Below are 16,037 nucleotides of genomic sequence, written 5' to 3'. Positions count from 1 at the left end.
ACGTTTGCTCTTTCTCTTTGCTAAAAGACAGATTTTAAAAGTATGGAATCCTTGGTTTCACATGTTTCTTTAAACAGAACTGTAACAATTTTATCAGCAAATATATTTATTTTAACATGAATTTTTAAGCATCTGAAGCAACATTCATTTTCAAATAGTTGCATATTTTACCTTGAAAAGTTATACTACCTACAAATACTCTCTATTAATTTGTCTATGTAGCAATAGATGTGTATACACATCTGTCTATCTGTATACACACACGGAATGAGGATAGTGGATTTCAGCTACATGGTTCCATCTTCTTATTTTGTATTGAGATTGTCACTTAGGAAATAGTCTTTACAAATTCTGTTCTTAAAAAAACCTCAAAGTCTTAAATATTTGAAACTTCGTGACAAAAAGTAACACTAACATGTTAATGAATATTCCTTATTTGATCAAATATTGTAATTTATGCTTTATCTTCAGGACTTTTCCATTTCAAAAATAATCAGGACAATTTTAACAAATATGTTTCCTCAATAATGATGATTGGGTAATAATTCTCCATTTCACATTCAGTTCTGTAGCTTCTAAGTGCAGTAATGGGTACAGTTGCTACTACATTTACCATCTGACCATATGGTATAACATACATCTGCCAAAGAAGACAGACATTCCATTACAATAACAAACAACATAGGCATAGCCTTAAGGCAAATTGACAGATATCAGATATCTTCTTTCATTTTATTTTTTAAAATGGATCAATAAGACCAAATTTGTTTATTTATTCATGAGAGACACAGAGAGAGAGAGGCAGAGACACAAGCAGAGGGAGAAGCAGGCTCCATGCAGGAAGCCCGATGCGGGACTCGATCCCGGGACTCCAGGATCACGCCCTGGCCTGAAGGCAGGCACTAAACCGCTGAGCTACCCAGGCATCCAAATCTTCTTTCTTTTAATTTATTCAACTATTATCATGTAGCACATGCATATGTCATATATGTCAGGTACTTGCTCTGACACTGAAAACTCAAAGATGTGTGAGTCTCTGCCCTGGAGGAGTACACAGTCTGGCAGGGGAGGTGGTCACACAGGCATATGATTACTGTATGATGTCAAAAATGTCCTAAGTGTAATAGAAGAGTATACAAGGTGTCACAAGTACAGAAAGGAAAACAATGCTTAACTGCTGTAATCCAGGAATGAATGATGTCAGGAGATAATCATAGAGAAGATGGTCTTTAAATTGAGATGAGGCCTTGGTAGGAAATAGAGTATGGTGGTTAAGAGAATAGTCTGTAGCCAGACTATGTGGGCTTAAATCCCAGTTCTACTACTTACCAGCCAAGGAAACTTAGGCATGTTATTTAACATTTGTGTGCTTCAGTTTCCTCCTCTGTAGAATGGGCGTGATCACTGGGCACAGTTCATAGGGCTGAAGTGAGGCTTATGGGAGTTAGTGAGTGCTGTGGGCTCAGAATAGTGCATGGCAGCCCTCGATTAGTATTAGCGCCAATGCCAGGGATAGCAGAATGAGAGAAAGCAAGGAGACACAAAGGAGTAGGGCAAGCTTGGCTTGTTACAACTGAAATTTAAGGTGTATTTGTGTGGAAGGTGGAGGGAAATAAGGTAGGTGCACAGATCCTGGCCAGATATGTCACAGCCATGAGGCTCATGTTTATGGAGACTGTTGAGAATTTTAAGGAACAAATTCACGTTTGTATTGTAGAAAGAGAACTCTGGAGCAATGGGGAATGAGTAGAGGCCAGATTAGTTAAGAGGCTACTGATGAGAAGAGATATGCTAAAGGCTCGGCTGGGGGGTGGAGGGTAGAGTGGAGATTCAAAGTTAAAACTGATAAGACTTGGTGACCGATTAGATTAAGGGGTTGAGGTAGGAGCTGTGGATGACTCTTGGGACTTCTAGTTTGGGTGATTTGGTAAAAAAAAAAAAAAAAAGACTGGAGGAAAGCAGGCTTGGGAATAAGGTTTGGGATTTGTCCAAATTGATGGGCCTGTGATGTGACCAAAACTAGTGTTCAGGCCTGCTCCTGAGGAGCTGGAGGTCCAGATTCATCACTCCTCAAGATCTGGGTAGCAGCTGACATTGTGGAATGTGAGTGAGAGCGTGACACAGGTTGTATACAGGAAGAGATTCAGGGATGGCTCAGGAACAGGTCAGAGCCAAAGAAAGCTGAGCCGGCAAAGGAGAATGGTCATGGAAGAAGGAGAATATAGAAGAAAGTGGAATCATGGAAAACGATGGAGAAGAAACTCACGGAGGAAGTATTCAAATGAAGGAGAGAGGTCAAGTAGAATGAGAGCTGAGAATTGTACTTTGGATCTGGCAATTGGGAAGAAGAGCCTAAACAAAACGGAGGAGCTATTACCCCAGTAAAGTGTAACAGTGCTGCGAAAGAGATACAGTGAATCCGTTTCATTAAGACCCTAGATGTTAACATGTCAGGTCAAATCTAGGTGAGTTCCTGGAGAACATCCAGGCATGTGGGCCAGCTCCCAGCTTGCTGCCCCAAGCAGATCTGGCCTGTCCTCCTGGAGCTGTTTACCCAGAACCTCGCAAGGGACCGTGGTGGCCAGAGATCTGTCTGAGTGGAGTTCTGGGAGCTCCTGATAGGCGGCTGGCTCCAGAAAGTGTCAAATGGCCCTGGGGAGTTGCCAAAGAAGTCCTGTTGCTTTGATAAGAACTTCAAAGCCCTGAAGTTATAGGGTTGATCTGGTAACTTATGCCCATGTTGGGGGCAGGGGGTAGCGGGTGTTAGTGACCATGGTGATAACAGGTTGGTTCAAGTTGGTTCTGTTCTGTCCTGGAACACATCCAAACTCTTTTATTTCGTCCCTTCACGGACCAAAGTGTCTCACCTCTCCAACTGGATGGTCAATTGCTTAGGGGCACTGGAGCCACACTCCAAACAGTGTTTTGAGAACTCCTTGTTTGCACAGTCTTGTCCAATCGAACCGGGGCTCGGAATCCTGGTATTCTTTGCCTCCCCAAGACTTAGAACCAAGAATAGGCCAGGCCTGGACGGTGCAACTGGTGTGGTGCTAGCTATTAGGGGAAAGAGAAAAAAAAAAAAGTTCCACAATTACTTCCCAAAACTTATCCCAGGAAAGTTGAACTGGGGGGGGGGGGGGATATTTAGAGCAAGCAGTAGGGGTTGATGCAGCAACTTTTGCCACTCATGCGTTGGCCTGGACGCCTGAGGACTCGGGGCCAAGAGCTCCGGGGCTCCCGGGGGACACAGGTCTGGGAAGAATCTGTGCCATCCTAAAGGGCGTTTGAGCCTAGACTAAGGTCTCCTCTCGTCCGTATGACCTCACGGGGGACCGGATGCAGCTCAGATATTGCAACTGGGGGGGGGGGGGAGACACGGGGTGGAGGTGTTTTCCCTAATTTTTTTGGGGGGGGTTCTGATGGGGAGGGTGGTCTGGGGTGGGCGCAGCGCCGCAGCACGGTCCGTCCGGTGCTCCGGCGGCTCCGGCTCGGCCGCCGCCCGCCCCCTCCTGCGGCGGGTGTAGACGCGGCCGGCGCCGACCGACGGCGGGAGGAGCGCGTCGGGCCCCGGCCCCGGCCCCGGCCCCGCGGGAGGATGTCGGCGCGCGCAGGGACCCCGCGCCCGGGGAAGCCCCGCACGCCCGCCCGCCCGCCCGCCCGCGTCCCTCCGCGTCCCTCCGCCTCCCGCGGCCCGGGGCTGCCTCCTCGGGCCGCGCCGGGGCCGCCCCGCACTGCGCATGAGCGGGAGCCCGGCAAGCCCGTGAGACGAGCCGCCGCCGCCGCCGCCGTCCATTCGCTGCGGAGCCGGAGGAGGAGGGGAGAGGCCTGGAGGACACCAACATGGTGAGGCACTGCGGCCGCCCGCCCGCCCGCCGCCGCCGCCGCCGCCGCGGGCCCGGCCCCGCCGCCCCCGCCCCCGCCCCCGCCCCCGCCCGCCGCGACCCCGCCGGGGCTCCCCGCGCCCCGCGCCCCGCCGCCGCCGCCCCTTCCCGCCCGGGCGCTGCCGCTACGCGAGAGCCGAGGAGGCGGAGCGGAGCTGGGCCTAGTCGGCAGCGCCGGGGAGCGCGGGGCGGGGGCGGGGGCGGGGGGCACGGCCTGCCCCGCGGCCCCGCGCGGCCCCATTGTGTGTGGCGGGGCGCGGGGCGCGGGGTTCCGCCCCGCCGGCGAGGAGGCGAGACTTGCCCGACGCCCGCCTCCCTCCGGCGCCCTCCAGCCTCCGGGCGGCGCGGGCGGGCGGGCGGGCGGGCGGCGGCCCCCTCGCTCCCTCCCCAGCATCCTCCCCTCCCGATGCGCCCCGTAGCTTTTTTGGAAAACGAGAGTTTACCGGGCCGGTCGGTGGAGGCTGTGGTCGCCGAGAGCAGGGGAAACCGCTGAGCTGGGGCGGAGGGGGGGGCGGGCGGCGGGAGGCGGGCGATGGGGGCGGGGAGCGCGGAAGTGCAACCTGTTCTCCTTTGGTGGAATTGGGAGAAACACACTTGCTACCTTTTGAGCACATGTTTAATGTGCTTGGGGTGGGAGGAGTAATTGCTTTATGTTGCCAGTTGAAGACCATTTGTGATTTAAAAAAAACAAAAAACAGTTTGTCAAGTTTGTTCCCCTCTTCTTAATTTTTTTTTTTGGGGGGGGAGGGGGTGGTGGAAAAAAACAAACCCCAACCAACAACAGTCTTCCCAGCTTGAAGAAATAGGTAGTCAAGTTATCTGTTTACATTGTGGGAATCTTGTACCTGACTGGGGGGGGGGGGGGTGTCTCTGTTTTTTTTTTTTTTCTTCTCCAAAGTGATGTTTGGCTTGACAGTGTGAGCTTGAGTTGAATTCCATGCAGGTTACTGTAGGAATAGACAGTAAAAATGATATTGTTGTCCTTTTGCTCCTGGGGAACATAAAGGCCTCTTTGAGGAGGGTGTCTGTGTGTGTCTGTGTTCGGGGAATGCCCCGGTATCTTTGTTTTTATTCGGGCTGATTTCTGCTGAATGACACTTCTCCAGCCCCAGCCTCTAACTTGGCAGCAGCAGTTGGGTGTCATGTATGGATATGGGGTTTGGCTTGCCACATACTCGATGGTGAGTTTCCGTGAAAATTTTCCATCCGCATTTGTAAGAAAACTTTGCCATAAAAGTGTAGGTTAATATGTGGACTGATACTGCAGTGTTCCAAGATCTACTAGGCCGACTAAGCAGTTTCTCAATTTTTAAAAAGTATTTTGAGGGTCGCAGACGCTACTCCTAAAGTTTTCAGACTCTTGGCATGTAGACGGGTAGTAAGTGTTAAGTGATGAAATGTAATTTCCCTGGTAAACACTCTATGAGGGCGCTGAAATGTGCTCTGATCATCATAATCTCTAAATCAGCAGCATCCTCCAGAAATCAGGCTCTTGATAATGCTCATCACCTGCTTAGTAATTCAGGATTCATGTGGTTCACGCAAAGAGTTCAGCTTGGATTGGAGCTTGCAAGTTTCTGTCCTTTTGTTAATATTAAATTGGCTAGTTTGGGAATTTAGCCTAATTATACCAGGAGTGGCAACATACCACTAACTTAAAACGCTATCTACGTCTGGACTCAGATCATGTCACTAGAATTTACTTGGCATGCTCTAGTTTTAGAAACCTAATCATCAAATACTCTAACAGAAGTTAGGCCGTAAGATTTTTTTCTAGTTTTGTTTTCATCATAAATTTAGATTATAACTTTCTGGATACGATCTTTGAGCTAATGTTTCTTAGTATGTGTAGCTTAACCTATTTCTAGAAGACATGTTACTGTCAATTCTAGGGCAAGCTTAAATGGCGGGATATCTGAAATATTTTGTATAAAAATGTTCAGTTAACCTACCTGACACATATAGGGTCCAAAGATAACTTCAAAACTAGACAATATTCTGTTATTCTTGAAACTCTTTTAAACAGTATTCAAAATTTCTGTTTTTTTTTATTTGTAAGATGACAGGATTGAATTTGATGATTTCTAAAGTTCTATTCAATTTTGATTTTAATTTCTTTTTTTTTTAATTTTAATTTTTATTAGATGTGTAAAGAGTGTGTACCAGGTAACCTAAATTTTTATAGATTCATGGCATAGGATTTTTTTAGACCTGAAATGGTTCCTGAGATGATCTGTTTTACTCCTCTTCACATTTACAGAAGAAGAAACTGAGGATCAAGGAGGTTTTGAGGTTCAAGTTTGCAAAATTGTTTGTTGCAGAACTGAAACTTTTTCTCCTGCTTCATTGTTTCCACCAGTATTTGTGGTACATGTAATCTCTTAACTTACCTAGAATCTTAGAGAAGTTGTTCAAAATTGGATTTGATATTAAATTACATTATTCATTTTAGCAGAGGAAAACCCATGTGTTATTAATGAATATGTTAAATAACAAAATTCATATGGATGACTAATGATGTTAATTACAATGCTTTTAATGGCTTTTTAAAAATTGTATGGACTTTGAAATTTAAGATTGCACTTTCAACAAATATAGAGTTTATAAGTCCAAATGAATGTAGTCCTGTTTAAGTTTGTCTCTTTAGAACTTACTTTGTATTCTTTTGCATATCCACAAGTAAATTAAAGGAGGGCCTTAATTCATCGCAGTAATTATTTATTAAACACTTTGTGCCAGGCACTGTTCTGGGCACTGGGAGTGTGTTTGTATTTTTTGTCTTTCACAGGAAAAATGAAAATCCCTCCTCTTGTGAGGGCTACATTTTAGTACGGAGACACAAATAATAAACATAGTATATATTTTTTTTCTGTGTTAGAAAGTGTTGAGTGTTATGGGAGAAAAGCAGTGTTAAGGAGGGGGATTGGGGGAATGGTGGAGGCCCAGTGGCGGTGGGTTTGCAAAATGGTGTCTGCACCACTGATAAGGTGAATTTTGAGCAGACTAGGAGATGAGGGATTAAGCCACACAGAAATGTGGTGGGACCAGTGCGCTGGATCAGTGTGTAGGGGGCAGGGGGGTATATTGGGCCTGGGTGCTGAGAAGTTCTGAGCCATAAGGAGTAGAGATGGGCAGGCGTGGGTGGGCAGTGTAAGGATACTGGGTTTTTACTCTAAGAGAAATGGGAAGCTGCTGAAGAGTTCCGAGTAGTATGATAGACTCCGTTTCTGTTCTCCTATAGTGTCCAGTTACAACGATATAGGCAGTTATTTTTTTTTTAAAGCAGTTTTTGAAAACAAAACCCTTACTATAGTTTTCTTTACCTTGCAGCTTCTGTGTACAGGGTTTTCACTTCTGTTTAAGATGAGTGTCTAGAGTATACAGTAAAAACTAGTTGACCCTTGAGTTTACCTAACCATGCTACTTAATAAAAGCCACAAAATCTTGTCCATAGATTGCTTTTGAATATGTTCTAGTGGTTTGTATATAGTTTAATAGCTATGTGGAGAAAATTAGTCCTTTGGGGAGAAAAAAGGACATTAACATTTATTGAGAGTATACTGTCGGCTAGTCAATTTACAACTGTTATTAATCTTCAGTCTTGAGACAGGTGTTGTTGCTACCTCATTTTTACTGTATCTGGAAATGGAAATTTAGTGGTTCTAAATGATTTGACCAGGGTAAAGAGCTAGTATGTGGCAGAGGGTGGTTTAGAAGCCTGGTCTCTGATTAATACAGTTTGTCTATGCCCCCCCCCCCCTTTTTTTAAATCCAGCAAATGGTCTTTCAGTATAGGTGTGGAATTTTTGATTAGTTTCACTCTTGTTTCTTCCTTATCATATTTCATAGTGACCTAGTTGTTTCTGTATCAAATGAAATCATCTGATATAAACATTTAAGTAATAGAAAAATTAAAACTTTCGGTACATATAGTAAAAGAGTTGAAAGTAAAATTAACTCTCCTGGTGGTGGTGTTTCGTTTTAAGTTTTAAAAAAGCTGAGCTTATTTGAGTTAAGTTGCTGTTTCCATTATGGCCTTATAGGTTGGGTCAAGCATATTGAAAATATGTGAGAAAGCTCCCTTTTAAATTTCAGTGTGTGGTGTTCAAGTTGTGATAGTAATAGCCATGACATTTGATGAAGAGAAATAGTTCCAAATAGGATTCAGTTGCTTTGTGGACACAAATAAGCTCTTGAATAACCTGCTGACTATCTAGTTTACCTAGTCATTTTAGGTGTACTCACCCCACCTAAAAAAAAGCAAAAACAGAAGAGAAAAATGCTGTTAAAACATTTTTCATCAGTTTGTTGAATCTGTTTTATATAATTAGTACCTAATCACTAATGGTTTGCATTGTAAATTTTTAAGAGATACTTACTTTTAAAGAGTCCTTTTCTAAAGATCCTCTTGCATTACACTTTTGAATCCCTCAATATCAAATGTGATGTTCAGCAACAGATAAATTGCTAAAGTTTATGGCCCATATCTTTGTTATGTTAGGATATTTTCATTTCAGTAAATATTTAGAGTGCTTATTTATTATTAATAGGATTCTAATATTTTTGGATTTAGGATTTGAATAGATACCAGATCTTAGAATTAGGAGATTCCATTTTTCAGGGATTATTTATTCTCTTTATGGAATGAATATCACATGACTTTTGAATGCTAGTCATTATCATAACTTCTTTAACTATGGAACTTTTAAACTCTCATTTAATTCTTTGTTTTGTTTTCACCTGAGTAATCTTTTTGTTAATTCTAGATTTCTTTAGAAAAGATGTTTATGGAGAGGAGAAGCAAGTTTAAATTAGTACCTTGACTGCTTGTTAGAAGTTTAAAAACTAATTTGGGAGAATCATTTGAAATATAGGTAACACAAGTATTTTAAGGAGGTTATTTTCTGTGTTATAATCAGGATTTAGCAAAAATAATTTTTTAATAGAAAAGTCTTGCTGAAATCAAAGCATTTATTCCATTTACAGTGGAGGTCACCTTTTGAATAATAATTCTTAAGGTGAGGAGAAGAAAATCCTTTAAATTTCTGCCAACAGAATACTTTGTTTTTAAATATATTAAAGAAAAAAAATTTTTTTTTAATTAGGGTCCACACCCAACATGGGGTTTGAACTATCAACGCTGAGAACAAGAGTCTCATGCTGTACTGACCAAGCCAACCAGGCGTCCCAGGATACTTTTTAAAAACCTATGCAGGAAATCGTACTGAACCAAGCAAAATTGAGAAACATACAAAACCAGTTTGAATCTTACACTTTCTGTAATATTTTTTTTCAGGTGAATTGCTATTATATAAAACATCATTGACACTGAGGGGGGCACTTGATGTGATGAGCACTGGGTGTTATGCTATATGTTGGCAAATTGAACTCCAATAAAAAGAAAATAAAAAAATAAAACATCATTGACTACAATAATTACATCGTATAGTATAGTATTCCACATTCAATTTAGTATTGGTACAGCACCTCTTGGAGAAGAGTCTGTCGTTGAAAGTACAGGAAGTTTATGGATGAATGATAAGAGGCACAGGCCTAACCATAAATAATTATTCTAAACTGCTGATTATAATCTAAAAGAATACTGTTTTTTTGTGTTGCTTAATATTTGAAATTGTATATATTTGCTTCTATTTAGGGGGCATAATCTGTACGTGTTTGTATTTTCTCTGGGTTTCAAGCCTTCTCATTGGAAAAGGAAGTTCTGACTTCCAGTACTCTTCAGTTTTCTGTCTCTACATTTAAAGCTATATAGATTGTGGACATGTCTAAAAATGGACTATGACATGACAATAAACACATTTTTCTTCCTGTTGAAGTACTTTTCTTAAAAAATAACCCATCTCCCTCTTCTCTTCCTCCCAAGAAAACCCTAAAAGGGAAGTTCCATCCCTAAATTAGCCTTTTAGTTACGTTGTGAGGGAATGCTTAATGGGCAATTTTTAGTCAGAATGCAGATTGTTTACATGAGAATTGGGGAAAGGTCAGTTGATCACTTATTTAACTTTTACATAAAAATAGGCAAAGAAATATTGCTCACAATTCCCCTCCTCCCTCCCGTTTACACATAATTAGTCAGTGGTTGCACTTTTGCCCCTTTATGTTTTCTCTTTCACTTGATGACAATATAGAATAAATGGAAAGACTACATGCCCTGAGGCCAGGCACCCGGGTTTTATTTTCTACCTCTGCTACGTTTTGTGTAAGTCTGTCTTCTTAGATAAGTGGAGCTCTGAAGCTTGATTTTCTCATTGGTAAAATGGAATCAGTGATCACCACTTTGCAGGATTGTTAATAATTAAAAACCTAGCACAGTGTTGGCACACAGTAGGAGCTCAAATGTTAGCTGCTAGTTTTCTAATTATGATTATTTTACTTTTGCATAAAACTTTTTTTTCCTCTGGAGTATTCTTTCCTTGATGCGCTTGAAAGGAGACCTTACTATGTGCTAGCTACAGTTCTAAGAGTTTAACCTGAATTAATTCATGTGACCTTCACACTCTATTTACAGATGAGGAATTTGAAGCACAGAGAGATTAAGTAATTTTCCCAGAGTCACACAGCAATTAAGAGGCATAGGTGGGATTAAAATCCTGCCAGTCTGGTTTGAGAGTCTACACTCTATACTAACCATATGTGCAGGTAGAAGGGAAGAAGAGGATTTCTAGCTTCTCCTACCTGGATTCTTAGTCTGGCTTTTCTGCAGAACTTTGCCCCCAGGTGAAAGTCTTCTCTAGGAGTGGGTAGTCTCATTAGTTGAGTTGATTTTTCCTCCCACTTTTGACCTCAGACCTGTAATCTTATTGGAATCTTTTATGGATTAGTGGTTGGGGATATTGGTAATGTTTGGTTATATCTGCTGAATACAATGTATCATATATGGAAAATATGGTTTTTCTGGACTTTAAACTAGCTCTTCTAGTTTCTGGTAAAGTTAAACTGTTAATCATGTAGTAAACACGTGAGAATCAATATACAGAGCTTTTAGTGAGAATTATGGGTGACCATTACAGTGTTCTGATTTTTAAAACATGGCCTTTTGTGAGTTAGATTCATCAAATCCTGAGAAAACTAGAATTTAGAAAATTAATTCCTTTAAAACTGTAAAGACCTTGGTCTCTTTTTTTGGAGTTGAGACTGAATTTGAAACTTAATAATAGAAATAATAAAATGTATCTTAAGTTTTTGCTTTAAAAATACTGCCCATTATTATTTCCATTTTGGAATTGGTAGGACTTAGTTGACCAGAAAATAATTTTCCAAAAAAAAAATTTTTTTTTTCCATGTTCATTATTTGTCTTGAGGGAAATACTTATAAGAAGGATTTTTTAAAAACATTATGATCATTATTATTTTTATTCTAAAGCCTTTCTGAGTCCCCATTCTTCTATCATTAGACTTCATAGGTTTAGTGGTAAAATGTACTTGACTGTGATACTTGGCTACATCCAAAGTATTTTTTTTTCCAGATAAACTGTTACTTCTTAATTTAAAAAAAAATTATTTTTAAAAGATTTTATTTATGTATTCATGAGAGACAGAGAAAGGCAGAGATATAGGTAGAGGGAGAAGCAGGCTTCCTGGGGCGGGGGGGTGGAGCCTGTGTGGGACTCGGTCCCAGGACTCCAGGATCACACCCTGAGCTGAAGTCAGACGCTCAACCGCTGAGCACCCAGGAGCCACAAACTATTACTTTAAAAAAATTTTTAGGGGCAGCCCCGGAGGCTCAGCGGTTTAGCTCCGCCTTCAGCCCAGGGCCTGATCTTGGAGACCCGGAATCGAGTCCCACGTCGGGCTCCCTGCGTGGAGCCTGCTTCTCCCTCTGGCTGTTTTTCTGCCGCCCCTCCCCCTCCCGTGTCTCTCATGTATAGATAAATAAAATCCTTTTAAAAAATGTATACTTAAAAAAAAAAGTATACTTAAAAATTTTTTTTTAAAGATTTTATTTATTTGAGAGAGAAAGTGAGAGAAAGCACGAGGGGCAGGGAGGGGAAGGAGACACCGACTGCCTGCTGAGCAAGGAGCCAGATGCCAGGCTCCCAATCCCAGGGTCCTGGGATCTTGACCTGAGCTGAAGGTAGACGCTTAACTGAGCCTCCCAGGCTACCCATAAACTATTATTTTAAATGTGATTCATACATTTCTTGAGTGAAAAAGTTACAGATGTGTTGGATTTAAGCATTAAACAATAAGACTTGATAACCAGATTTTTTATTTTGGAAAGATGAGCAAATAAGTGTTTTTTTTACTATACATATTATAATAGTATTTCTAACTTTGGTAACTGTATACAATTGTAATTAGTTTTCTGTCATAAAACACAACACCTCTCTCCTTTTTTTCCCTTCCTCTCATTCTCCTACCTTTGCTCTCCCCCCTTTCTCAGCCCCCCCCCCTTTGGCTAGAATTAAAAATAATCAGAAAATATCCTGTATTTTATACATTTTACTTATTTCAAAACTGAACTTCCTTGAAAATGTGGTATCTAGCTTTCACATTTGAGTACTGAAGATTGTGTGATTGTGTTGTCTAGCCTTATTTAATGATTTATTTAGTTTCTTTTAAATAAATCTTAATGTGAATGACATATACTTATTTGAGTGCTGAATCATTGTAGTTGTCACATGTTTTTGCTCTTAGGAAGATCCCCACTGCGTTTGTAGTAGAAATAGAGAAGATCCATCTGTTTTTGTCTTCTACTTTAGTTTTCTATCCACCCTCTCATCCCCTATAAAATAATTTTTTTGCTGGCTAGATACCTTTTTCTCTTCCTTAAGTTGATAGAAATTTAAACTTTTGATGCCATAGTCTCAAAATCAGAGTGTTAGAGGTCTCCTAGAGACTTGGAGAAGGGGCAGCCCTATGTAGTACACTCCAGCTTTATTCTAGGACAGCCTTGGAGACTACAGAACTGAGTCCATCCAACCTAGTAGGAGAACACATGGTGAAGATTGATTCTAGGCATAGAGAGCTGACAGAAAAATGGTTAAGAGTGCATTGTAAGTACAAGAAGGGGAGGGTACTTAACAGGAATGGGATTGGGTATTACTTCTTGGCCTAGCAGGAACCCATCCTATCAGTTCTGTGCCAGGTTTCACTCATGAGCCTTTATGGTGTTGGAAGCTGAACAGCTGCAGCCCTTTTCCTTAAAATATATTGGTATTGTGCTGTATATTGTAAACTTTAACCAGTTAAAATGGTTTAATTTACATATACATAGACATTATTTATTACATATGCCTTTTTTTTCCCAAATAAGATATGGAGTTAAGTAATTCATTTGTATAATTTTGTTACTAGTTTCTGTGGATAAGATGATTTTTTATCTTTGCTCCCCAGTTTTCTCATATCTGGCACTGTGACAGGAAGTTATTGTAGACTGAACCGTTCTTTTGGCTTGCAGAAGTGACTTAAGCTATATTTTTCCTTCCTCTTTTCAACAAAAATGATTCAAATTTCAGGGAACAGAGCACTGGATTTAATACTGAATGATGAAACCCCCAAATAATCCTGATTGTTTTTCTGCCTCTAACTTTTGAGAGAATGGGAAAAAGTTAATACAAAGCAGTTAATTCAGGCTTAATTAAAAACTAATTTCTGGGATGTGGCCTGTAGTTGGTATACTTCCAGATTAATCTCCCAGCGCTTTGTACAATATTATACAGTGGTCACTAGTGATCATAATGACCATCAGATACTTCTCTGTTCTTCAAAGAAAAGTTAAAAGTGTATGTCAGTAGACGGTATCTCTCAAGGGAAAAAGGTATACTAATTTTAAAAATAGTATTTAATAATAAAAGTTAAAATCAAAGTGGCTTCCTTTCAGTGAAACAGTATAAGTCCAGTGTCTTCCTTGGCATTTGATTTCATTGTGGCTTTGTTGCAGTTGAATAGTAAATCTCGAGATAGTTTTCAAAAAGGAAGAATCCTAGACATCTGAGAGATGTGTTGTAGAACGTGGCGTGAGTTATCTGATATCCAGAGGTGGTACAGTTATTAGTGAAGTAACATGAGGTTAGTGAATTTGTGGCTTCTGAATTTTTTAAAAAAAGATTTTATTTACTATTAATGAGAGGCACAGACAGAAGCAGAGACATGGGCAGAGGGAGGAGCAGGCTCCTTGTGGGGAGCCTGATGCGGGATTCAATCCTGGGACCTCCAGACCCCGGGACTCCGGGATCACGTACTGGGCCGAAGGCAGACACTCAACCACTGAGCCATCCAGGTGCTCCTGTATTTCCTGAATTTTAATGTAGAACAGAGGTTGAGATTTTCATCTGTAACCCTAAACAATAACATATTTACAGAGAGAGAAGTGTGACTGACAAATCAGACTCCAGGGCATAAACATTTTTCATATCGTAGGAGATAGGGTTGGTTCTCATATTTGATTTTGCATATTCTTATTTTTACTCTGTAATAGGTGGAAATATTTATATCTTTGGTAGTCTTTTTCTTGAAAATTTCAAAAGGCTTATAAATATGTACAGCACGCAGTGTGGTTTATGGAAAGATTACTAAGACTCAGATTCATGAGATTTTTCTGTTCTTGTCCCATTTCTACTTATAATAACCTGGGTGATTTTCAAACAAATTCCTTAACTTTCTGGGTCTCTTCTCATCTGTATAATCAGGGGATTGAGGTTTATGATTTGTCAGTGTGGGCTAGATCAAAGATGTTGGGGTTCTCAGTTGTGTTGCTTAATCCACAGAACTGTTTCCATCTGTTAATAATGTGTGCCCTGCTCATGTGCTTTTTTCCCCTCACAGTAGTAGCTCAGCAAGAACCCAAGTACTTTGCTGAGAGACGGTGCTAGGACTTGGTGGGGAGAAGAATAATAGTGGGGATACTAGAATTGCACAGGAGACCAGGTTGGGTGGGAAGAAAGGGAGAAGAACATGGTTCCGGATACTGGGAGAGTGGCGGGCCTAGTTGTCCTGCTTTATTTTGCACAGAGTTCAGGTCAGATGAGAAATGAATCGGTGTCAACATAAGGCAAATGAAGAGGTTATTAAAGCAGAAGGCTGTTTGGAGAGAGCCTCTGCTAGGCTCTGGCCAAGGGAAAGAGGTGATTCAGGGGAAAGAAAGAAGAATTCTTCTATTAAGTATTACCTTCATTGGAAGGATCCAGGGTACTTGTTCATATTGCATTGTTTTCTATTTGAGTGCAAATATGAGGAAATTCTTGGTTCCTGAACACCACCAGGAGAAATGTAGGGTACTCCTATTTCATTTCTTTTTTACATTTGGTAAAAATAGCAAAAAAACAAGGGGGTGGAGTTGGGAGAATTGTACCCTATCCTTTATAATGGGTTTTAGAACTGCAACTAACACCTGTTAATCTCACTGTTCCTCCCAGGTCATCGACTGTTCTGGCTGGTAGATAATGTCACTGCTTCCCCACCACTCCTTATGCATCCCTTGAGAGCTTTGTGCTTGGTCAAGGTTTTGAGAGTAGCTGTACTTCCCTTCCTAGAATCTTGATATATGCGCTGATGATCATCTTTTAGGAGAAATTCAGGGTGGTTGAATTTCCTTTACCTTCGAATTTCTTCTGTAAAATAATACCGAGTTGTGTGTTTTACATTAAAAAAAATTCTTTCTGATTAATAGAAAAATAAATATTAAAATATTTTAATATTTTATGAGAAAAAGTATTGTTAAGAATGATTCGTTAGCCATGTAGAAATACTTAGTCATCTGTGATTTTTATGTAGAGTTTCAATTTATTTTCTGGTTTCAATAGAACAAGTTGAAATCATCACAGAAGGATAAAGTTCGTCAGTTTATGATCTTCACACAATCTAGTGAAAAAACAGCAGTAAGTTGTCTGTCTCAAAATGACTGGAAGTTAGATGTTGCAACAGACAATTTTTTCCAAAATCCTGAACTTTATATACGAGAGAGTGTAAAAGGATCGTTGGACAGGAAGAAGTTAGAACAACTATACAATAGATACAAAGGTGAGTGCTTGTGACTTTAAATATTTTGAACCAAGTTTTCCAGTTACATGCTTCTTATGAGAAATCAGGCATACATAGAACATAAATTGGGCGAATGTGCCTAGGAGTGCTCTGTAGATCTTAGAATTACTTCAGGAGATCTGAGAGAAATTATTTTTCCTCTTTTCACTAAAA

At 40.8% G+C, this 16,037-nt stretch overlaps 1 protein-coding gene and 1 long non-coding RNA gene across 12 annotated transcripts in view; one reads left to right on the top strand and one right to left on the bottom strand.

Moving 5' to 3' along the window:
• DCUN1D1 (defective in cullin neddylation 1 domain containing 1) overlaps positions 1 to 16,037 on the top strand; it is a 34,912-nt gene that overhangs the window by 810 nt on the left and 18,065 nt on the right. For 5 of the 11 annotated variants that reach the window (XR_012021790.1, XR_012021789.1, XR_012021788.1 and 2 more), the window contains exons 1-2: positions 4,903 to 5,062; positions 15,647 to 15,863. Coding sequence is in view for 6 of the 11 variants with exons in the window: in XM_072807568.1 (XP_072663669.1) it covers positions 4,973 to 5,062; positions 15,647 to 15,863 (307 nt within the window). In the remaining 5 variants the exon portion in view is untranslated. Of the gene's footprint in view, positions 1 to 3,695; positions 3,844 to 4,751; positions 5,063 to 6,141; positions 6,249 to 15,646; positions 15,864 to 16,037 lie in introns of those variants that run through there. The other 6 variants (XM_072807571.1, XM_072807569.1, XM_072807572.1 and 3 more) reach the window with 4 other exon arrangements.
• Positions 704 to 4,408, bottom strand: LOC140622075 (uncharacterized). Its single transcript, XR_012021793.1, has 2 exons — positions 4,325 to 4,408; positions 704 to 3,054 (listed from the first exon to the last, which is right to left on the bottom strand). It is a non-coding gene; the product is annotated as an uncharacterized lncRNA (long non-coding RNA).

The sequence above is a fragment of the Canis lupus genome, chromosome 31 (genome assembly GCF_048164855.1).
Source record: "Canis lupus baileyi chromosome 31, mCanLup2.hap1, whole genome shotgun sequence".
Lineage (NCBI taxonomy): Eukaryota > Metazoa > Chordata > Mammalia > Carnivora > Canidae > Canis > Canis lupus.
Note: the sequence above shows the minus strand (reverse complement) of the source record. Positions and strands in the feature narration are given on the sequence as shown.